The sequence below is a fragment of the Terrapene carolina genome, unplaced genomic scaffold (genome assembly GCF_002925995.2).
Source record: "Terrapene carolina triunguis isolate 2854851 unplaced genomic scaffold, T_m_triunguis-2.0 Scaffold96, whole genome shotgun sequence".
Taxonomy (NCBI): domain Eukaryota; kingdom Metazoa; phylum Chordata; order Testudines; family Emydidae; genus Terrapene; species Terrapene triunguis.
In genome coordinates this window covers 22,377,309-22,398,669 of record NW_020664447.1, presented here as the reverse complement: position 1 = coordinate 22,398,669, position 21,361 = coordinate 22,377,309, and the positions used below count along the sequence as shown (strand labels likewise).

At 40.1% G+C, this 21,361-nt stretch overlaps 1 protein-coding gene across 1 annotated transcript in view; it reads right to left on the bottom strand.

Moving 5' to 3' along the window:
• The window catches only part of CD44 (CD44 molecule (Indian blood group)), an 88,188-nt gene that overhangs the window by 43,509 nt on the left and 23,318 nt on the right, over positions 1-21,361 (bottom strand). The window contains exons 2-6 of the mRNA XM_026651192.1: positions 9,474-9,639; positions 5,465-5,601; positions 3,894-3,977; positions 2,977-3,216; positions 733-852 (exon numbers count right to left, since the gene is read on the bottom strand). Of these exons, the coding sequence (XP_026506977.1) occupies positions 733-852; positions 2,977-3,216; positions 3,894-3,977; positions 5,465-5,601; positions 9,474-9,639 (747 nt within the window). The remainder of the gene's footprint in view (positions 1-732; positions 853-2,976; positions 3,217-3,893; positions 3,978-5,464; positions 5,602-9,473; positions 9,640-21,361) is intronic.

Here is a 21,361-nt window from a genome sequence, read left to right as displayed (position 1 = left end):
AGTGCTAGAGTTCTACTGAATACTAGAGGAAAGGCCACCACCTAATGTCTCTTCAAGTATCCCAAAGCCCAAGAAGCCTGGTAAGCACAGTACCCCTGTGGTCATGCTGCAAATGACAACAAGCACTTGGAAATACAATCTATTTCTATATGCAGTGCACAAGCAGGATGACACCTCCAACCTTAACTCTGTCACTGCCTCAAAGTACCTCCTTAGTGAGTTAAGTCAGGATTTTGATCTGTGCTGCCTACTTCACAGCCATGAATGAGTTAAAACCACACACTGATGAACCGAGTATCAAAGCACACATATTCTGCATAAAGGAGCAGAAATTGCACTTCTAATTCTCATATACAGTGTCTTCAAGTGATGATGCACAGAGATACCTGCAGCCCAAAACAAATTAAATTATGTTGCTTGGTATAGGGTGAATAGGTGTGACGAAATGGAACATGAGAGATATGCACCAAAGAGTCCACGAATCACTTCTTAACTTTAAACGTAGCTTACAAGGCAAACCTTGTCTCCACTTGTCCCTTCTGATCACCAGTGATTGCCATCATACTGTAGATCTCATTTCTGATTTAACTACCTCAGAAAGCTGTGTTCTGAAATGTTGTTCCAATGCTGAAGATAAGTACCTGGCTACTTACCATAATATCCTGCCAGAATAAGAGAGTAGGTTAAATACAGTCTGCATTTGGCAAAGTTATTACAATTCATTAGCCTTACTAGTACTTGTGGGATGCTGTCCTTTGCTAGGATGATCTTTTCCAGGAACACCATCAGTTATCAGTGAAATCATAGTTGAATCTTCACCCCGCTTGTCATCGAAGTGTGTTGCAATATCATCTGTGTGACGAAGGGTGAATCAACTGTAACTTTTCATTTGCTGAGCCACCACTCCTGCTGTTCTCATTGTTAGCACTTTCACACTATAGGAAGCCTAGGTCTTTCATTTGTTGGTCCAGTGGAAGGATAAAAGGACAGGAGACTAGGGTCTTTGTGTAGTTCATTATTAAATATCATTGATTTTCAAATCTTGGTATCTAATCACTAACACTGATTGTTCAAAGGAGTGTCAATTTGCAGCAGCCCAATGATAATGAGCATGGCAGCTAAGGTGGCAAAGACAACAACTTGCTCACCGAAGGCTGGATTTATGTTCTTGTAGCTGTGGCTCTGGATCTGGAACCCACAGAAGTGCTTGAGGCCATTTGTAATGTAGCCATTATCATTACATATTATGAGCTTTGGTCCAGGCAAAGACTACAATTGTAAGCAGAAAAGAGGAGAATTTCCATAGAGAGCAGTGGAAAGACAATTCATGAAATTTGAGAAGGGTGTTGTTCTAACATCAATTCCCATGGAGAGAATAGTGGCATTATCTTGCCATGTTAGTTTGATGTCACTGGTAAGCCATGTGGAGAAGCAGGCCCAAAGTCCCACAAGTACAGTACCACCAGCAAATCAACTTTATCCTCTGCCAACACTTTCACTCAAAAAACAATTAATTAAACATTTTAATAGATGGGTAGGACAATGGCATTATCTCTTGGTATCCTCTACTTGTAAATGATTAGTGAACAGTTAAATAAAAGCTTGTGTCCATAGCCCAGAGGAATGCTCTCTGCTATAGAGGAAGGATGGCTGGTCTTGTGATTAAGTTGCTGAAGCAGGACTAAGGAAACCTAGGTTCAATCCACACTTCCTGTGGGATCTTGGGCAAGTCACTTAGTTTCTCTGTATCTCAGTTCCTCTTCTCTAAAATGGAGCTCATACAGCACTTCCCAATTTGTGAGGGCAAATTTATTAATATTTCTGAGACCCGCACATACTCTGAGGATGTGGGCCATGTAAGTGCTTACACATATGAAAGCTAATAGGTACGTAACCATCGACATAAAGAGAGATTAAATCAGAAAATCTTCTACCACATGTGCCTTGAAGTCAAAAGAAAAAGAAAACCAAGAGAATGAAACAATTTAATGCTCCTCTATTCACCTATACAAATTTTGCCCTAGGTCACACCTATACAACTCCATGGTTATCCCAGACCCAATTTTGTCTTCTCTAGGGCTTCCTGGATGTAGCTCAGGGCAGAACTTGGTTCTTGGTCTATATAAAAAGCCCTTCCCTATCTCCTGGAAAAAGAAGAACCAAAATGGAAGGCTGACAGCACCAACATTTTTACCTTTTTTGCATATTGTGATATGCTTATCAAACACAGTTTACAACTTAAGGTTTGCAAGAAGGGATTCAACTGCATTTGTATTGTAAATCTCTTCTTATTCATGTATTATTTAATATGGATTCCACAAATATGATCATACCGGAGAATAGGTAAGACTATTCCAGCTTCATCTCTAGGTACTGAAATCCTATCCTCCTACACCTGTTTCTGCACTTACTTTCCCAGATTCTTCTGGTAAAATCCTTCATTATGTTCATCTCTTGTCCTTGCACCTGTGATATTTCTTTGTTATAGAAATAATGTTTTGCTAGATTTCACTGAGCCTGATCCTTCTCCCAGTGAAATCAACCATAACAGTCCCATTGATTTCAGTAGGTGCGACACCAGGCTCTTAGAAGCATCTATTATCACACCATACTGTGAAATTATTCCCGTAGGAAAAAAACAGATTTTTTTTTAATGTGTGATTGCTTTACACTGTCATGTTATTATGAAATGTCTCTAGAAAGTGAAAATTTTCTATGATCATAAAGACACAACTTTTTCCCGTCCAATTCTTTCTCAAGAGCCCCAGGAATACGGGGCAGAGATTGTGCTCTCTCTTTTCCATAACTATAGTGGTTAGTTACAAAGCCTTTGCAGATTTTGATGCCCCAAGACACACCGTGTCCATCAGTGATGCCCCTTAGCATTCTAAGAATGGAATCACAGTGCAATGTTTTCATCCAGTTATTTTAAGAGGACACGTTAAGCTACAATAGTATATAATCCATTATTCTTACTGGTACTTGTGGGATGATCTTCCTTTCTGCCAGACCCAGAAGAATAATCTGTTGACAGTGCATCTGGGGCTCTCTCTTCATAATATGGGGTACCAGGCGTGTGAGTTCCGATGATGGTGGGGTTTGTTGCATCTCCGTCATGTATTGACCCACTACCCACATGGTTATCATCTGTAAATGGAGTTGGGTCAGTGTGTTTCACACCATCAGTGTAACGTGAGCCATCTTCATTATCTATGACTGTTGGAAGGAGAAAGATCAGTTGTAATATCTGAGGCTTACATCGTGAATGTTGGAGTTGTGGGGCGAGGCTAAAGGGCTATGGCCACAGTTGTAGTCATACCTGATCTCAACCAATTTGTTTTCTGTCTATCTGTTTTATCCTTCACTGTTCTATCTATGGCAGTTCTAATTGGTGTATGCATCACCATCATGGGCCCAGTCTGGTAAAGTCTGGATTAACTTTCAGGGTGAAATCCTGGTACCATTGAAGTCAATGATAAAACTCCCATTGACTCCAATGAGGTCAGGATTTCATCCTGAGAGACCAGTTCCATCCCTAGTTCCTCGCCAGGCTAGCAGGCTTTGGCATGATGTGGAGGGTACATAATAACCGTAGAACATAGGAGGCTTAAACAAAGCTCTCTCATCAAAGAAGCAAATATCAGTCCTCTATTTATTAAAAACAATCTAGTGTCAATATGGAGAATTTACTACGCTAGTACCACCTCAAGATAAATGCTGCCACATATAATGCTGGGTGGCAGATGGAGGTCTGATTGCTTCATTTGCAGTATATTACTATCTCTGGACTTGCTTCTCTTATGTTTAGCATGATATTGAACATTTGCATTACTTATATACAGAAGAGAAACCTGGTAGCTGAAAATGGAATCAATGCTAAATCATTCACTTACGCAATACATTACCTATTTGGCTTTTATTATCATGCCCAGAAACATCTAGTCTTGTGATTGGTTCACATGCCTTTTCCCTGGTTTCTGAAAGGAGGTGGGGACAGAAGAAATTAATTAGTTAATTTGGCAAAAGGTGGTGAGAAAAATTCACTCTTTTCTGCCCTATTTATTAGATTCAGAGTGTTATCAACAACTTGTTAGAAAAGTTTCTTGGGGGTCTCGTCTGAAAGTGGCTTTGAGAAAACTAAGAATTTTGTAAACATTTTAAAGGGACAAAATTGGTGTATTTTAATCAAATTTCACATAATTGGATTAAATTTGGATTTAAATTTAATTAAATTTCACAAAATTACTCTCAGTGTTCTCAATTTGAGTCAGATCCTCAACCCAGGACAAGTCCCCATTTTGCCACTCCAGCTGCCCCCAAAGGCAGGGATTGTATGATTCCTCTGTACTGAGGGCATTCTGGGGTAGAGCACTTAGCAGACATTATGGGGGTAGAAGAAGCTAATCCTTGGCTGGCAGAACAGTCCTTTAGGGACCATTCCAATCAATATAAATTAGAGCTCCTCTATGGTCCAGTTTGACTCTCTCCGACAGCTCCAGTATCAGAGCTGGTAGCTCAGAGCCCTTTGCCTCTCTCTACCCCAACCCAGGATTACGCCCCTTGAGTTCCAGAGAGTGGAATGAAGATTCAGATATTCTCTGTCAAAATGTCACCACTATTTAAATCACCATTGAATTTGGCCTAAGGATTTTTGTGGGGTTGCCTCTATTTATACCAGCTCTGAATATGACCAATTAATTTAACAAAATCTAGGCAACTCAATCAAGCCAGTCTCTTATTCTTCACACATTTCCTGTGCCCAGTTATTGCAGCACAAACATTGAGCAAAATTATCCACAGCTCCCTGACAATTTGATTCTGAAAATTTTAATTTTGCAGGGGTCCCTTTTGGCCCTCATGTGGCACAGAAAAATAAACAAAATCAGAAACATTTAAAATTATTATTAAAAAATGTAAGTCCATAAATGGAAGAACTCCACAAAAGAAGTGGCCTGCCTCTGAACCTACAATACTAATGTAGCTAAGCAACACCTGAATTTATGCTTCCCAGAGGCCTCCTGCAAGCGGAGGAAGCAAGCTAAGAGTCTTCAGGGTCCCTGATCTTTCAGCGCTTGTAAACTTCACTGTTATTAGCTCTAAAAACATGTGAGTAAAAGAATGTGAGGAGTAGAAATCATCACATTCAACAATTCTGTGTCCTTTGGATCCATACTTGTGGCATTTCCCTACTAAAATGACAATTCTTGAGGTTTAGAATCATAAGTTAAATATGAACTCAGAAAATTGTTTAGTTCAAAATACAATGAGCCAAAGTCACTGATAGTATCAGCAGGTGCAACTCCACTGACTGGCAAAATGTGTTCTATCTTCAAATGCAAAAACAAGACCACAATGCACATACAATTTAATATGGAAGCTCTGGTTCAAGCTACCTAAAGGAGAGAGAACATATGTTACTGTTAAATATGTTCATTCTCACTTACACAGTACAGCAAATACCTACCTGATGCATTATAACAATATGTATCATACCGGTCTGTTATGTTTGAAACGAGTATGTAAATTCCAGTGTTATTTGCTGCACAAAGAGAATATGGCTTGATTCGTGGAATTACAATTTTGTCTTCTATGTAACCATACCTGTGAAGAACAGAGAGTGAACAATACTGTCAGGAATGAAGGTGTGCAGCTGAGCCAGCTAGCTCGGTCTCCAGGCTGACTAATGAACACAACTACAGCAGAACTGGCTGATTGATCAACCTGCCTGACTGGCTGAGGGGAACCAGGAGGCATGTTCTTAAGCCCAGCTGCACCAGAAGGTCGGTGACTGTTCAACACTTATGACCACAGCTGCAATCGCTCCTGAGCCAGGCTTGTTCCTTCTTTCTCTGGCCCTGCTCCCCTGCTTGTTTCCTGACTCTGGCTTTGACCCTTGATATGTCAACCACCAGATCTGACCCCCATGTTCAGTGGCTGACAAACACCATGTTATGTATCACAGCATACAACAGATTCTTTCCTCATGACTTCCAATACTACCAAATAGGCCAATAGGAAACAGAGCATTTCATATCATGGAATAAAAATAATCCCAAATCTGGTCATGGAGATTACTCCTTTTTCACATCCACATTAACATCACCAGCAACCACCTCCAATATCATTCTGCATGTAATCTCTGAACTAATAACCATTGCAATGCAGTGTGAATTATTAGAGAAGACAACTGGTCTGCATGGGGATGCAATGAAAATGAAGAATAAAAAGGGTAAACACTTCTCGTTCAATTGGGATGTGTATTATAAAACACAGAGGATCAAAGCTCTGATTTTTTTCATTGAGCTACATTTCCACTACTTTTAGCCTAATAAATTGCTCAGTACCATTTTGCATTGGAATTGCATGCCACAAATCTGAAGAACGGATGGAGATCATGAGCAAAGATGTGCAGCAATGATTTATAACATGCCAGTCTCTGCGAAGTGCAAAACTTTAATAAAGTGTTCAAAAGTAGCAATATTTCACCTACAGAATGTTAGCTAAAATACTTAATATCCCCCTGGATAATATGTGTTGCAGATAATGCTGCCATTGAGTATGGGGCCCATGAATCAGGCTGAAATTTCAAGTGAGCTTGTGGTTAACAAAATTATGTAACAAGTTATTACTATTTTGCAATCCCATATCAAATGACTAATTCCTGTGAAGGTCCTGAAATCTATTTAGATGAGAGTGGTGATTAAATGTTAAAGAGCCCTAGGGTTTAGGGATTGTTTTAAGAGCTGCTACTTATCAGGGAGGGGCAGGAGTGGTATGTTAACTGCTTGGACTCTGTCTCAGTTGTGGTTCCCCAAGCACTGTTACAGTCCACATCCATGATTCACATCCACCTGGATCAAATCATGGCAATGATATTTGAAATTCTAAATCTCTAATATGGGTGGAACAATAGATTACTTCACTGGCACAGCCATATTTTGTATTAGTCCTAGATCCTGTATCCTATTACTCAGACTACCATATTGGCAGTGTTACAATAAAAAACTTTCTTGTTTTATGGCCTGCTGACTCATTCATGTTCACTCTCTACTCCTTGTGTGCTTTGACTATTATGTATAATGTATTAGTTCTTCCTTTTGTCTCGGACTCAGGCCCACAGAGTTGGATTTATGGTACTGTGCCAGTGGAATACAAATAGACAGCACCAACAAATTATTTAAAAATAGCTCAAATTCCATATCTGTCCTCTTCTAGGTTCATGGATAAGGGGGGAAAGTGCAGTGAAAGCAAAACTACATCTCTCCTCCAATGTGAAAAATAGTTCCCTCTATTTCTTTTACACTTTAAGTTCTTTTCCATTTTCTTCTCATCTTACCTATAAGAGACTCTATCCAGTGCATGAGAGTCAAAAGTTAGAGATAGAAAACGCCTATTTGATCATTCAATACTTTCCCCACCACTGCAGGACTGTCCCTCTGACTAGTCTTTCATTTGGCAGCATTTTAAATCATCCCTCCACTTCACTTGGGAGACTGTTATGTAACACTCACCATGGGGAATTTTTGCCTGATATTCCCTGGCAATATGGCTAGCATCATTCTCCCACTGCAGAGGCACACATATTATTCTGATTTATACCAATGAATGAGCACAGGGCACAGTCCTGGTGAAAGGGCAACTAGGGCTGCAGGAGATCTTCAAAGATTGCCTACCCATGCATTTGCAATTAATAGTAGCAGTGCGTGACATTAATATTGCATCACACTGAACATTTTCAAAGCACTGCACAAACATGAACTAATTTAATTATTTTGATACTAATTAAACTAATCACTTTCCATAGATATGATTTTGTCAATACTACACTAACATGAAAGCAATTTTATCAATTTCTCATGAATTTGCAGACTAATGCAAAGGGAAGAAAATTAAAACAGTTAAAGGACTGAGAAAAACAAAACAGCCTTGATTCAAATTTACAATAGACAATTCCACCTTCACATGTAATAACTTTAAACATGGTCATTTAGTTTAATTTTTCTTTTGGTAAATATTAGGACTGTCTTTAGAGGGCTGATAAAAAGTACAAGCTGGCAACATTCAAAGAGTTGAAGAGATGCTCACTGAGCTTTCTACCCCAATAACCTACAGGATGAATCCTGAAATCCCTACTCACTTCCTACTAAAGTTGAAATCCCACTGAAGTTAGTTGATCCATTTGACTTAAATAAGGGTTTTATTGCTATGAGTCTATATTGCTTGAACCCCCTCTGCACTTGCTGCACTTGAATCTTGTCTCCTTTCTACAGCTGCTTGTTTGGGATAACCTGCATAATTCATAGAGTCATAGATTATATGGCCAGGAAGGACAACTGTGTTCAGCTAGTCTGTCCTCCTGCATAACACAGACCATACATAGGACTTCCCTGAATTAATTCCTGTTTGAACTAGAGCACATCTTTTAGAAAAGCATCCAATCCTGATTTTTAAATTTCCTATGATGGCAAATCCACCACAACCGTTGGCCGATTGTCCCAATGGTTAATTGCCTTCAGTGTTAAAACCTTGTACCTTATTTCCCATCTGAATTCATCTAGATTCAACAGCCAGCCATTTCCTCTTGTTATAGCTTTGTCTGCTAGTCTGAAGATTCCTGTATTATCAAATATTTGTTCCCCATGTAGGTAGTTATAGACTGTAATCAAGTCACCCCTTAACCTTCTCATGATAAGATAAATAGATCGAGTTCCTTGCGTCTATCACTATAAGGCGTGTTTTCCAATCCTTTAATCATTCATGCAATTTTTCACTGAACACTCTCCAATTTTTCAACATCCTTCTTGAATTGTCCACACCAGAACTGGACGGAGTATTCCAGTAGCAGTCACACCAGTGTCAAATACAGAGGTAATATTATCTATTACTCAATATTTCACCCCTTTATATAGCCAAGGAATACATTAGCCCTTTTCGCCACAGTGCCACACTTGGAGATCATGTTCAACTGATTATCCATCATGATCCACTGCTTCCCAGAACAGAGTTCCCCATCCTATAAGTATGGCCTGAATTCTTTATTTCTAGATGTAGGACTTTACATTTGGCTCTATTGAAATACGTATTGTTTGCTTGCATCCAGCTTACCAAGTAATCCATATCACTCTGAATCAATGACTTGCCCACTTCATTATTTACTATTTCCCCAATCCTTGTGTCATCTGCAAATTTTATCAATAATGATTTTATATTTTCTTCCAGGGCATTGATAAAAATTTAAATAGTGTAGGGCCAAGAGCCAATCCCTGAAGGATCCCACTAGAAATACACCTGCTTGAATATGATACTTCATTTACAACTACAATTCAGTCATGCTTTTCTACTCAAAGGTGATGTGACCATCTAATTAATAGCTATTTAAAAGTAATTGCAGTTGGCACACCACATCGTCATGGATGGACAGACAGATAGCTATACATATTCACTATATATTATCTTCTTTATAATTTCCTTACCTGCAAGTTTCAAATCCTAAACTGTGAGCTTTCGTCATCTGGTCCATTGTTGGCAGGGTACTATTGAGAGCTTTGCAGAGTTCAACTGCCTCATCTCGTGTGAGACTGTAGCGACGATTTTTCTCAACATGGAAAACTCCTGCATATCTGCAACTTATATTAAATTCTGTTGATTAAAAAACAAGAAATTATTACAGTGATAATATTTGCTGTTTCACTGAAACCCTAGCAAGATTTAATTTCCAAGTACAATGAAGTTACAGAGAACCATCAACATCTGCCAGTTCATTAGGGGAGAAGGCTTGCACAATAAATCTGTTTTTCCAAACTACACTCAGATCCTTTTTGCTCAAACACCACATTAATGTCCAAGAACAGTAGCATAGTGTTTCTGTGAAGGGCCTAGCACTTTTGGGAACATGCAAAAAAAATCATCAATCATCAAAAATCATCATCAACAACAAATTGGTGCAGAAGATCTAATGGGACAGAGTGCCAAGATATTTTAGAAACACATCTGTCTGGAAAAGTTTTGGCTTCATTGTAAATATTCGTCAATGAAAATTTCCAAACTGCTGTAGTTCGCAACTAACCTGTTAATAAATATGTACCACATTGAAAACTGCAGTCTTGCAGATTTCTCTAGTTTTTATACAACATGCACCAGATTCACCGCTGTCATAATTAAGTGGTGCTCCATTGATATTGGTATAAAGTATATAGAAAGTGCAGTGTTTGAGTCTTTGCAGCCATACTCCCATATCTAAGGAAATAGTGTCCAACCATCCAGGTCCATTTTAAATCTGCTTACATCTAAGCACCTCATTCATAAAGGGAAAAAACAAGAAAAGGTGAAAATGGTCATAATCTGACCATTTCTGAAATATACAGTCCCTGTATTAAATGATCTCATTCTGTTCGTTTCAGGGTTTAAAATTTTTCATGAAAACATACATCAAAGCAGAACTAACATCTGAAACTATTTCAGCATCAGCACAAGCAATAGGTTCCTTTTGGCATGTCCTAGGTCAGGGCAGACTAGTTAGACTAGTTTGATATCATATGCCACAGCTGATGTAGAAAGCAAGTAAGCAGTGTGCAACAGTATTTCTAACTATAAAAGCACTGAGCTGCTACATATACCCTCACAGATGAGCTCTAAGGAATCATACAGCCAGCTAGGGATGGTTGGAATACATGTAACTCACTTTCATTTGGAAGCACATTATGGACATTCGTTTCAGAGATATGGTCAACATCTCTGTGGGGCAGTGTGAAGTACCTTTTTCTACTGTGAACCACTATATCAATGTCAGTATACAACACAACAACGTAACTAACATTGTAAAGAATGCTGGATGTTAAAAATTTAATAATATCATAAAGCGCTTTGCCCATGAAAAGCACTATATTTGGCTAGAGCTAAGTAATTTTTCAACAACAATTATGTATTATTTAAAAATCTAGGTGCCACTGTTATGTGACAACTCAAATGGGCCAAAGTCAGGAGTGAGTCCTGGTGCAATGTAAGTCTTCTTCCAGACTCTCAGCACTTCAGTTATATCAACCTAGTCTGACGTGAGGGTCATTTAGGGCTTGTCCAGAAAGGAGAAGGCTGCATTAGCCAGTGTAAGTCTAGCGACTCCTTACTAGCTTCCAATGTGGACACTCTCGCTGCTCACTAAGAGTACCACTGTGCAGTTTAGTTAATGAACTTTGTCAATGTGTTAAGCTAAAATATACAAAAGCACTCCTAGGCTATGTCTACACTTGGAGCTGGGGTATGATTCCCAGACCTCGTATACATATCCGCACTAGTGCTCGTCAAGCTAACATGCTAAAAATAGTAGTGTGGTTCCAGTAGCTCATGCAGGGGTAGAGTTGGCATAGGCTAGCTGTTCTGAATACGTACCCAGGTGGTATAGGTAAGTTTCTATTCAGGGTGGCTAGCCAGCACCACCACTTGCCATTGCCCATGCCACTGTGGCTACACTACTATTTTTAGCGCACTCTCCCAGTTGGAGCTAGAGTGAGTGTATCTTCATGAACTGGGAATCACAGCCCTAGCTTCAAGTATAGACAGCCCTTTAATGCACAGCAAGAGTGTCCACAAGGGGACTTAGTGTGAATTAGCTAGTGCACTTAAAATTCACAACTTAGTGTGCTGCACGCTAACTTTCTCATGTAGACAAACCCTTAGACTCACCTCTAAATTTGATCTAAATGTCTGAAAGCCTAACTACACAATAAATAAAAATAAAAAAATTCAAACAAACATAAATCTCTCCTACGGGCACTCAGCCTCCCCTATTATTGACTTCCCACTGACTTCAGAGGTAGGACTTTTGAAAATCAGGCCACTTATTTAGGTCCATAAATATGAATTTAGGACTCTAACTTTAGGCATCCATTTCTAAAAGCCTTGATCATACCTCTGGCAATGGACCTGGGAACACTGAAAAAGTAGCACATTCAGCTCATAAGGGAGGGAAGTGCCTCAAATTGTGCTGTAGAGACTGCATCAGCTGGTGAAAGGCATAAAACTAGAGAGGCTCCACAGAGAACACCTCTCCATTCCTCTTTGGCTTGGAAAGTTAGAGGCTTCGAGGTATGGATGGTAAAGTGGGGAAAAGACTGTATGATCCGAAGAATACCCATAGACAAACAACAAAAGGAGTGAGGGGAAGAAGAAAGCAAACATACACAATGAACTGCTTTTTTGACAGTGGAAAAAAAGTAACAGCTCTGGAAGGTGGGGAAAGATTCAATATACTTCAAAGCAAAAAATAATTAACTCAGCTCCGACCCCACCCTTCCCTCAAGAGGAAACTTGACTGCAGCCCCAGACTAAAATGACAATCCCAGATCATGCAAAAACGCAGTTTATTCTTCCCAGCGAAGTGCGGGGCATGACTCATATTAATATTAGTAGGAGTTCCAACATGCATCAAAGAGAAAACAGATCCAATCTCCTGCACACATTGCAATGTCGTTTCTCTCTGGTGACTACAAAACTAAAAGGTACCACATAATAATCTCTCCCCTATGAGCTCCAGAATGCAATCCCTAAACATTTGTATAGACACCTCTTCTGGATATATCGGCAGTCATTCTCCTTTAACTCCCATCGTTTGCCATGAGCTAGACAGCCAATGTTATTCTATAAACACACACAAAAATAAATGATAGTAATCAAAGGGTACTGCATAATCACCACTGTTGTAAACCACATGGAATATTTCTTCCCATATGGAAGTTGGAAACAAATAAGCAAATAGAACAGTAAATCAGACTCAGACTGTATGTATGTAAAAGGATTTTTATTATTTATACAAGAGTAACTGCACCATAAATGTACGTGACACTGACAATGTCCCTGACCTAAGGAGTTTAGAATCTATGGGCTCGATCCTGAAAACACTTATTACCAAGGCAGTGGGAGTAAATCATGGTGGCAAACATTGCACCAGGTATTACATGTTTCATCTCATGTATAAATTTAGGGCCAAATCCTGGAGCTAGGAGGGGGTAGAGAAAGGAAGGATGTGGTTTCTAACAACGAGACATTGTGGTTTCTTCAGTTAGACCTGAAGCAGGAGGGGGTGACTGACGGAATGGCAGACTAGTCAGGAAGCAGCTCTGACTTTAGGGGCCCATCCAGAAGGAGCCACAACGATCAGAGTGGGAGAAGTTATTCAGCTTGGCTAGAGCAGAAGGGCTTGAAAGGAGATGAGAGCAGAGCAAAATGGCAGCTAGAGCTGTGTGGAGAACTGCAATTCCATTTGGTGAAAGATTTTGAGATTTTGACACCTGTCTTCATTCCAATTCCCCACAACAGAAAATTCCAGAAAAAATGCATTTCAGTTCAATCTCAGTATTTCATTTCAATTCTCCCTTTTTAATTTTTATATTATAATACACCTCTACCCCGATATAACACGACCCGATATAACATGAATTCGGATATAACGCGGTAAAGCAGTGCTCCGGGGGGTGGGGCTGCGCACTCCGGTGGATCGAAGCAAGCTCGATAGAACGCGGTTTCACCTATAACGCGGTAAGATTTTTTGGCTCCTGAGGACAGCGTTATATCGAGGTAGAGGTGTATGTGATTCAAAGCTGTAAACATTCAAAACAAAATGTTGTTTGAAAACAAACATTCAAAAATTTTGTTCTGAAAACATCAAAACAAGACATTTTGACACTGTCAGAACATTTTTATCCATTTTTCTCAAAAATGAAACATTGGCAAAAGCGACATGATTTTGCATTGTTTCAACTTTGACGGACTGCATTCTCTGACAGAAAATGATTCCACATAAGTTTTTGCAACCAGCTTTAATGGTAGCCATGATGCATGGGCCTTTGATGCCCAGAATAAGAGCTTGTATATGATGCAGACTGGGAGAAGAAGCAAGTACGTTTTTCCAATATGGCTCAAGGCACCTGAATTGTGCTGGGAGGGGAGAAGCTGATGGGCTGCCTTAGCAGTGGTAGTCAGAGGCATTACTCCTACAGAGTGCAGAAACAGGCATAAAGCCCCCCCAAGTGCTCTGCAGCACTGATTCCTGATGCTAGCTGAAAACAAGAGATGTGGCCATAGTCATGCACCCCACTCGATTGAAAAATGCCTCCTTCAGCGTGATCAGGGAAAGTGGCATTGCTTGCCACTTTACCCCTTGAGCTCTTAGGATGTAGGTGTAAGACAAAGTGTGTGTTGCATCTCCCTTTAGTGACTGGTCCACATAGAGGGCAACAGTCTACTATCGCAGTCAGCTAATGGAGCTTTGGATCTGAGGGTTCCAGATTCAAAACTTGATAACGCATTCGGGGGGTTATCGCACAAGCTGCCGAATTATAGTTGTCTCCTGCACAAATGAGCTAGCAAAATCTGTAAACAATACATATTCCACTAAGTCTAAGATTCATTAATAAAATGGGCTATTATATCCTAGAGAACTATTAGGGAGATTAAGAGTAACAAACCTGGTGATTTCGGAACTAGTTATTAATTTTGGACTTATTTCTGGGGCTGTAGGAAACTTTCACTAAAAAATCAGAAATCACATAAAATTTGTCTGGTTTTGGGTTGTGCTACAAACCTAAAACTCAACTTAGCTTCACTGTAATGTTGAGTAAAGTCACAGCTCTTTGGAGTGAACCTTGGCCCAGATGTGAGCAAATTCGGGCTAATTTATTCCAGATTATTATTATTTACATTATAATAGCACTCAGAAGCCCCAGTTATGTTTGGAACCTAATTTGCTAAACACTCTACTCATTTCATTACAATTGGAAACCCTTTGACCCTGATCCTGCAAACAACTACACAATTCAACTCAGTGGGACTATTCACATGCCTAAAGTTACTCGTGTGTGTATTTGAAGGACTGTTTTCATCCCTGTTAAATTCTAAAGAATTTTCCCATAATGGAATCCGTATTACTTTTGCTATAGCTCTTCTATATGCTGTTACAGCAGTTGGAAAGACCAACTTTACTTAACATTGCAGACATCTCTCCCCAGGAGACACTATGCATGAAACAAACAATATTTAGCACTCACATAATGCTTTACATTTGCAGTGTTGTACAAGCATTAACTTATCTTAACACCTTTGTGAAGTGGATATTATTATCACCATTTTACAAATGGGAAAATGGAGACACAAAAGCTTGCCCAAAGCTACACAGAAAGTCAGTGGCTGGATCAGAAATAGAGCTCAGCAGGTCCTGTTCTACAATTCTAAACCCTAATCTCTAGACAATGCTGCCCTTTATGTAGCGAATAATTGATTTCATAAAAATGCTTCTATTCGTACTAGACTACGTAAAACCCTGTTGAAAATAAAATGTAGGCTCTAAACTAAACCAACACAGTGACCTTTTCTTTCTTTAATGGTGAGAAAGATTCCAGTCTACTTGTGAACTAAAGAAGTGCCTGGACTGCCAAGTCCAGACCCAAATCTAAATCCAGATTCCACCTTCCCCAAAGTTCAGGGCTGTTCAGATCCAGAGTTTTGGGGTCAAATTCTTTGTTAGTAAAACTCTATTGACTTTACCAGAGTTGCACCAAGAGAGAATTTTGCCCTCAGTTCTGGCCCACTTCCACCCAACTAACATGTAACTCATGCTGTGCATCAAACTACTTTTAACACTTTCAACTTGCCTGAACTCTCAAAGGGTTTGATTCTAAACCCACTTACACTGGGATCAGAATCAATACCAAAATATTTCCTTCCACTGTGCCCTTCAGAGCTGGCATGGCCATGTTCTTTCCCTGACACCCATGTGATGTGCTATAGCTGAAAGACGATATTGTTTAATAATCATTCTTAAAAGAGGCAAAAATTACACAACATGCCTTAATTGTCATCAGCATTAATCTTACCCGGACCACGAGACTTTGGTGACTCAACTTGAAGACATGGAATGCCCCAAGGATGTTTCTGATTTAATGAGCATGGAAAACATTAACACACACACACACACACACATACACTCTCTCTTTCTCTCTCTCTCTCCTCCCTGCCTTTCCTGGGAGCCTTTGTCTTCTGTTTCTCTCCCCTTTCTGCTTGTCACCCATAGGCATTGAGAAAGCAGCTTCAAATTCTTCCCTGATCAGCCCTCCTCTCCTAATCTTACCCCCCATCCCAATCTAAACCAATCCTGTCACCCCGTATGTCAGCACGCCTTGTCAAGGAGACTTATATCTGATTCAGCCTTGTTCCTTTCACATAGCAGCTGCCTTGCTTGCTCATCTTCTGGACCAATTGCCTGTAGTGAGAGCTGAACCTCTTTAGCCAAAGCCACAAGCACACACTGTTATCCAGTGCCCACCATAGTGATCTAATGGGTTGAGCTAGGCTAAGGAGCTCTGCCTTCTCTTGGTTTGATATACCTCCAAGTCATTGGCACCACAGGCTTTTTAGCCACTGTCAACCATCAAACCAAGTTCAATCTTACATTTTAGCCTGTTTTCGCAACTCTTACTCACAGTGAGTAGCACTTACTCATGCAAGTGAGCTGATGTCTCTTTTCCACAAGGACTATTAATCACCCTGTAGGAGTTTTATTTTTTCTCTGCTTTTACTATTCAAGATACATTTCCTATCAGTGTAATATTCAGCGAGGATATTGTTTAATACTGTAAAACATTGTGCTGATAATTGCAGAACATGGAAGCAACTAGTAGCAGCAAGCCATTTGCAGGAACTTTGCCTCATTTCACAGAAAACCTTGAAGTGAAACGGTGTTTAGACACTCAAGGTCTTCAGGAAGTCTGGTCAGTAAAACCACGATGTTTGTTGCCATGGGGATTCAGGAAGTGCTCAGCTAGCTGTTCTCTTGGGGATTTTCTTTTTTGGGTTTGTGGTTCAAGATGATTGATACGTAACCAGGACGTGATGAATGAAGACTGTGAGAAGACATGTAGCAAGGGTTTTGATAGCACAAATGATTTTCTTTCTACACACTTCAAGAGGATTCAGGTTTTATTGCTACAAATGTTGTCCTTGGTTATTAAACAGGCCTTGTGCTAATTGTGTTCTTTCATTGCATGCAGCTCTGCACGTGTTCAAATATCATCTCTTTAGATAAAAAAATACAAAATTCTTACAAGAATAACTGTTTTCATTTCTGTCGTAGTACCCTACATCATTTTGTTTTGTTCTCATATTCTAGGAGGAATATGCACTTGGTCAACCTTTGCATTTGTATTTCAAGTACAACTCTACCCCGATATAATGCTGTCCTCGGGGGCCAAAAAAATCTTACAGCGTTATAGGTGAAACTGCGTTATATCGAACTTGCTTTGATCCACCGGAGTGCACAGCCCCGCCCGGAGCGCTGCTTTACCGCGTTATATCCGAATTCGTGTTATATTGGGTCGCGTTATATCGGTGTAGAGGTGTATTTGTATTTATTTGCACATGCACTAGTGGAGGACTTAAAATGCAAAGTGGGGTTTTAGATCCATGTTCAGACTTCCTCAAAGGTCAATTTTTTTGTAACCAGGGTTTCTCTCCAGCCAGTTATAGAAATGGGGCCATACAAGATTCAAAATTCCCCCGAGTTTTCGGGATTCGGAGCTGAGCTCCCAGTTCAAGCCCATCTCTAATTTGTGTTTATATTTTTCAAGGATATATAAAATGTCAGAATACTCCAGGGAACCATTTATGGAACCAAATTAAAATGGTTATTTCACACCTACCTGGTGGAAATGCCATTGGAAGTCAGGATCTCATGTTATTTGGATGCATTAGATGTTTAAGAAAAAAATCAAAGAATTATTAGAACACAAACACTAAGATATTCTAAAGTCAGCTAGTTTTGTCTTCCAGCAGAATTTGAATGAACAACTCCATCATTCGGTGATTATTAATACCCTAGGATGTAGATGTGGAGTTAAGGCAAGGCCACATCATGACATTTCAGCTACCTTTTACCTTATTATTTCCTGAGTAACCCAGTATTTCTTTAAATTATGTTATCGAAACATATGCTCTAGAGGAATGTATGGCTCAGCCAACTGTAATAGACTCTGTAATCGAATACAGAGGCTTCCACCTCTATGTCAGAGGTTGGAATAAAGTCCAGTTCATTAGTGCCTGAAAAATATCTGATAATGGTCAGGTTATGCAAAATGAGTCATTAGTCTAAGTACAGTTAGTAGTAGACAAGAGTCCACTTTTTTAAACCACACCAACATTGACACCCTTCAAGGCTTTGTGGCCAAAGAAAGTGGGAACACTATACTCTACAGTGGGATGAATGAAATAATTTACTAGGATGAATAAATTCTGATCAAAATTAAAAAGTCAAATTCTGCAGAACCCACAATAATTTAACAAGGACACATCAAAGAAGCAGCCACTAAAAATGTACCAAATATAATCTGCTTTGTTTGCACGAACAGTTTGGCATTCATGTCTATGTTCAGTAATTAAAATGTCATTCAGGACAACAATAGAAAAAAACCCTGTGTTTCCCAGTATCCCAGTTGCCCATCTACAATGTGGCAGAGCAGAATTAAAAGGGGAACAAATTCAAAGAACATTTTTTACAGTGAAACCCTTCATAGATTCAGTACCTGACTTCAGTTCAACTAATTAAAGGTGCCTTGGGTAGGCCTAAAAAGGCTTTCATCTCTAGGTCACTGGATCAGTCCATTGTAGGACTCGGAGAGGCCAAATGAAGTGACTTGGCATTCTACATCTAGCTCCTGGTGGACTGGTGTCCATGTAAGAATTCAGCTTCACCACAAGTGACACCCTTTTAATTATTCACTACAAGGCTGATACGAAATTGAAACACCAACTGACTCCAAGAGATGCCTTCCAGAAGACAACACAGGCACATTAGTAGGGTAATACGTGGGAAGTTTCACTGTTGTTATCTATGCTACACCTAGTCTGTAGCTATTCTATTCTGTTTAGATCTTTATATTGCTCCCATCACTGTCATATTTGACGAGAAACAGAGATCTTCAACTCCAGGACCGTACAGCTGTCAACTTTCACCAGCATTACAGTCACTTAAAAACCACATAAAAAGTAATAATAATATTTACCTATTATTGCCAAAAAACCAAAATGTACTAAAGGACAGTGAAGAGGACTTGGAGGTAGGAGTTCTGTGTTCTATTCCCATACCTCTACCATTAACTTACTGTGTGTTTGATAAGTCATTTAACTTCTCTCCCAGTTTTCCCATCCAAAAATCAGGGATAATAATATGAACATAATTGAAAGGGATGTTGTAAGGCTTAATGTTAATAAAGGGACTATATCAGTGCAGTGTTGTTATTATGATGAAATACACCTTTCACAAATATTTGTGACTCAGTTAATGACTGGCATAGTACAGTACTGGTATCCCCAAAATAGTACAAGAGTGTCAAATTTACCTAAGACCATGGGGCTGAGTTAGGCCCTGATTCACCAAAGCACTTAAAGCACATGTTTAAACCACTTGCATAAATCCTAATAAATTTTAAGCACACACTAACATGCATTGTTGAAGATGGATGAGAAAGGATTACTTGTCTGCTTAAAGTTAAGTAGGTGCATAAGTGCTTTGCTAAATCAGCACTTTAAAGTAGGGTTACCATACGTCCGGTTTTTCCCGGACATGTCCGGCTTTTTGGTAATCAAACCCCCGTCCGGGGGGAATTGCCAAAAAGCCGAACATGTCCGGGAAAATACCGGCCGGGCACTTCCCCTCCCGCGGCTGCTCTGCTCCTCCTCTGACTCTTCGGCTCTGTTTAAGAGCCGAGCTGCCCGAGCGCTACCGGCTTTGGGCAGCCCCCTTGCCTCCAGACCCCAGCCGCCGGCCGGGCACTTCCCCTCCCAGGCTCCAGCTGCTCTGCTCCGGCGGCGCAGGGTCCGGAAGCAAGGGGGGCTGCCCGGCAAACCATGAAGCCGGTAGCGCTTGGGCTGGCTGGGAGGGAGGAGGGGGGAGTTAGGGCGGGGACTTTGGGGAAGGGGCGGGGAATGGGCAGAGTTGGGGCAGGGCCAGGGGTGGGGAAAGGGGCGGGGCCAGGGCCCCGTGGAGTGTCCTCTTTTTTTATTTTTTAAATATGGTAACCCTATTTAAAGTGGTGAAATATGTGCGTCAAGAAACAAGAAGTTCTGTCCTTCTTTGTGTGATCAGAAAGACCATCTTTTAACAGCACCAGCAGTGATATAGTTTACGAACCCAAGAAGACTGCAAGATTACACTTAAACAGCAACTCATTAGGGCAGGGACCATGTCTTCATACTTGCCTGTAGAGCAAAAGCGTGGGAGATACCGAGGTAAAGTCAAAATACTAAAATAAAAATATTATTGAAAAATATTAAATAGGAAAAAGCTGGGCAGAAGGTCAGACACTAGAGAATGGGAGACAGAGAGAAACACCAGTCTGATAGCAGAGAGCAACATAAAAGACTCTTTCAAAGAAGCAGAAGTTATATGATTTTCAAGCTCTAAAGGGAGCCCAGCAGAGTGGGCTTTTCCTTAGGGAGTGGCCCTACTAAAGTACTGTTAAGCAGTCCAAGAGCTCCTTGCAAAGATTTTGTACAGTAGGTGCCAATTCAGCCATATTTTTTACTTATGAGATGCTCTCCATTTGTTGGACTTCTAAGAGGTACCAGATTTACTGGGTTTCAGTACGTTGTTCCTTGCTAGATGTACAGCCAAGATCAGATGACGCACGGAAATCTTTGAAAAGTATGCAACCCACATTCAAAAGAAAATGAAAAACTCCTAAGCTTTAAAAATAACAATAAAAAATAAGTCTGTGAATTTTCCACTCTCAGATAGACACATAACAGAGTAGCTTACATAGATAGCTGAGAGGTTATAAAAGTTTAATATTTTTGTTCTGAATGATTGGTTCAAATCCAAACTAAGTCAGTATTAAGGACTGAGTGTTGTTAGGCATGTTGATGACAACTTGCATAGCTACTACGTAAATCATACGTATAAACCTGGGGAGCCAACTCTAGAACTCTGTCCCTTTAGTTCCAAAATCACTGAATTCTACTGCTTAGACTTAAGGAGAGCTCCTTTAGCAGAAAATAAATGTAGGTCCCTTATTCTCTCCACAGGTCCAGACACAGATAGGCAACATCAGTTAGACAATCCAACATATTACACAGTGATTCAGTGTAATGAGTTCGTAGGTTTCAGCTTCGTGCCTACTAGAAAAAAACACCATAACACTCTCACCAAAAGGGTCCAGGCTTAATAAGCCTGTAAAATGATCTACCTTCCTACCCTGAAGATGGTCTCTCCAGGACAGAGTTGGGTCCACTAGCGTGATGAGATTAAGGAAGTCTGTACTAGACCTAGTCAGGGGTTGTCATAACTATAAAGGGAAGGGTAACAACCCTCCTGTGTACAATA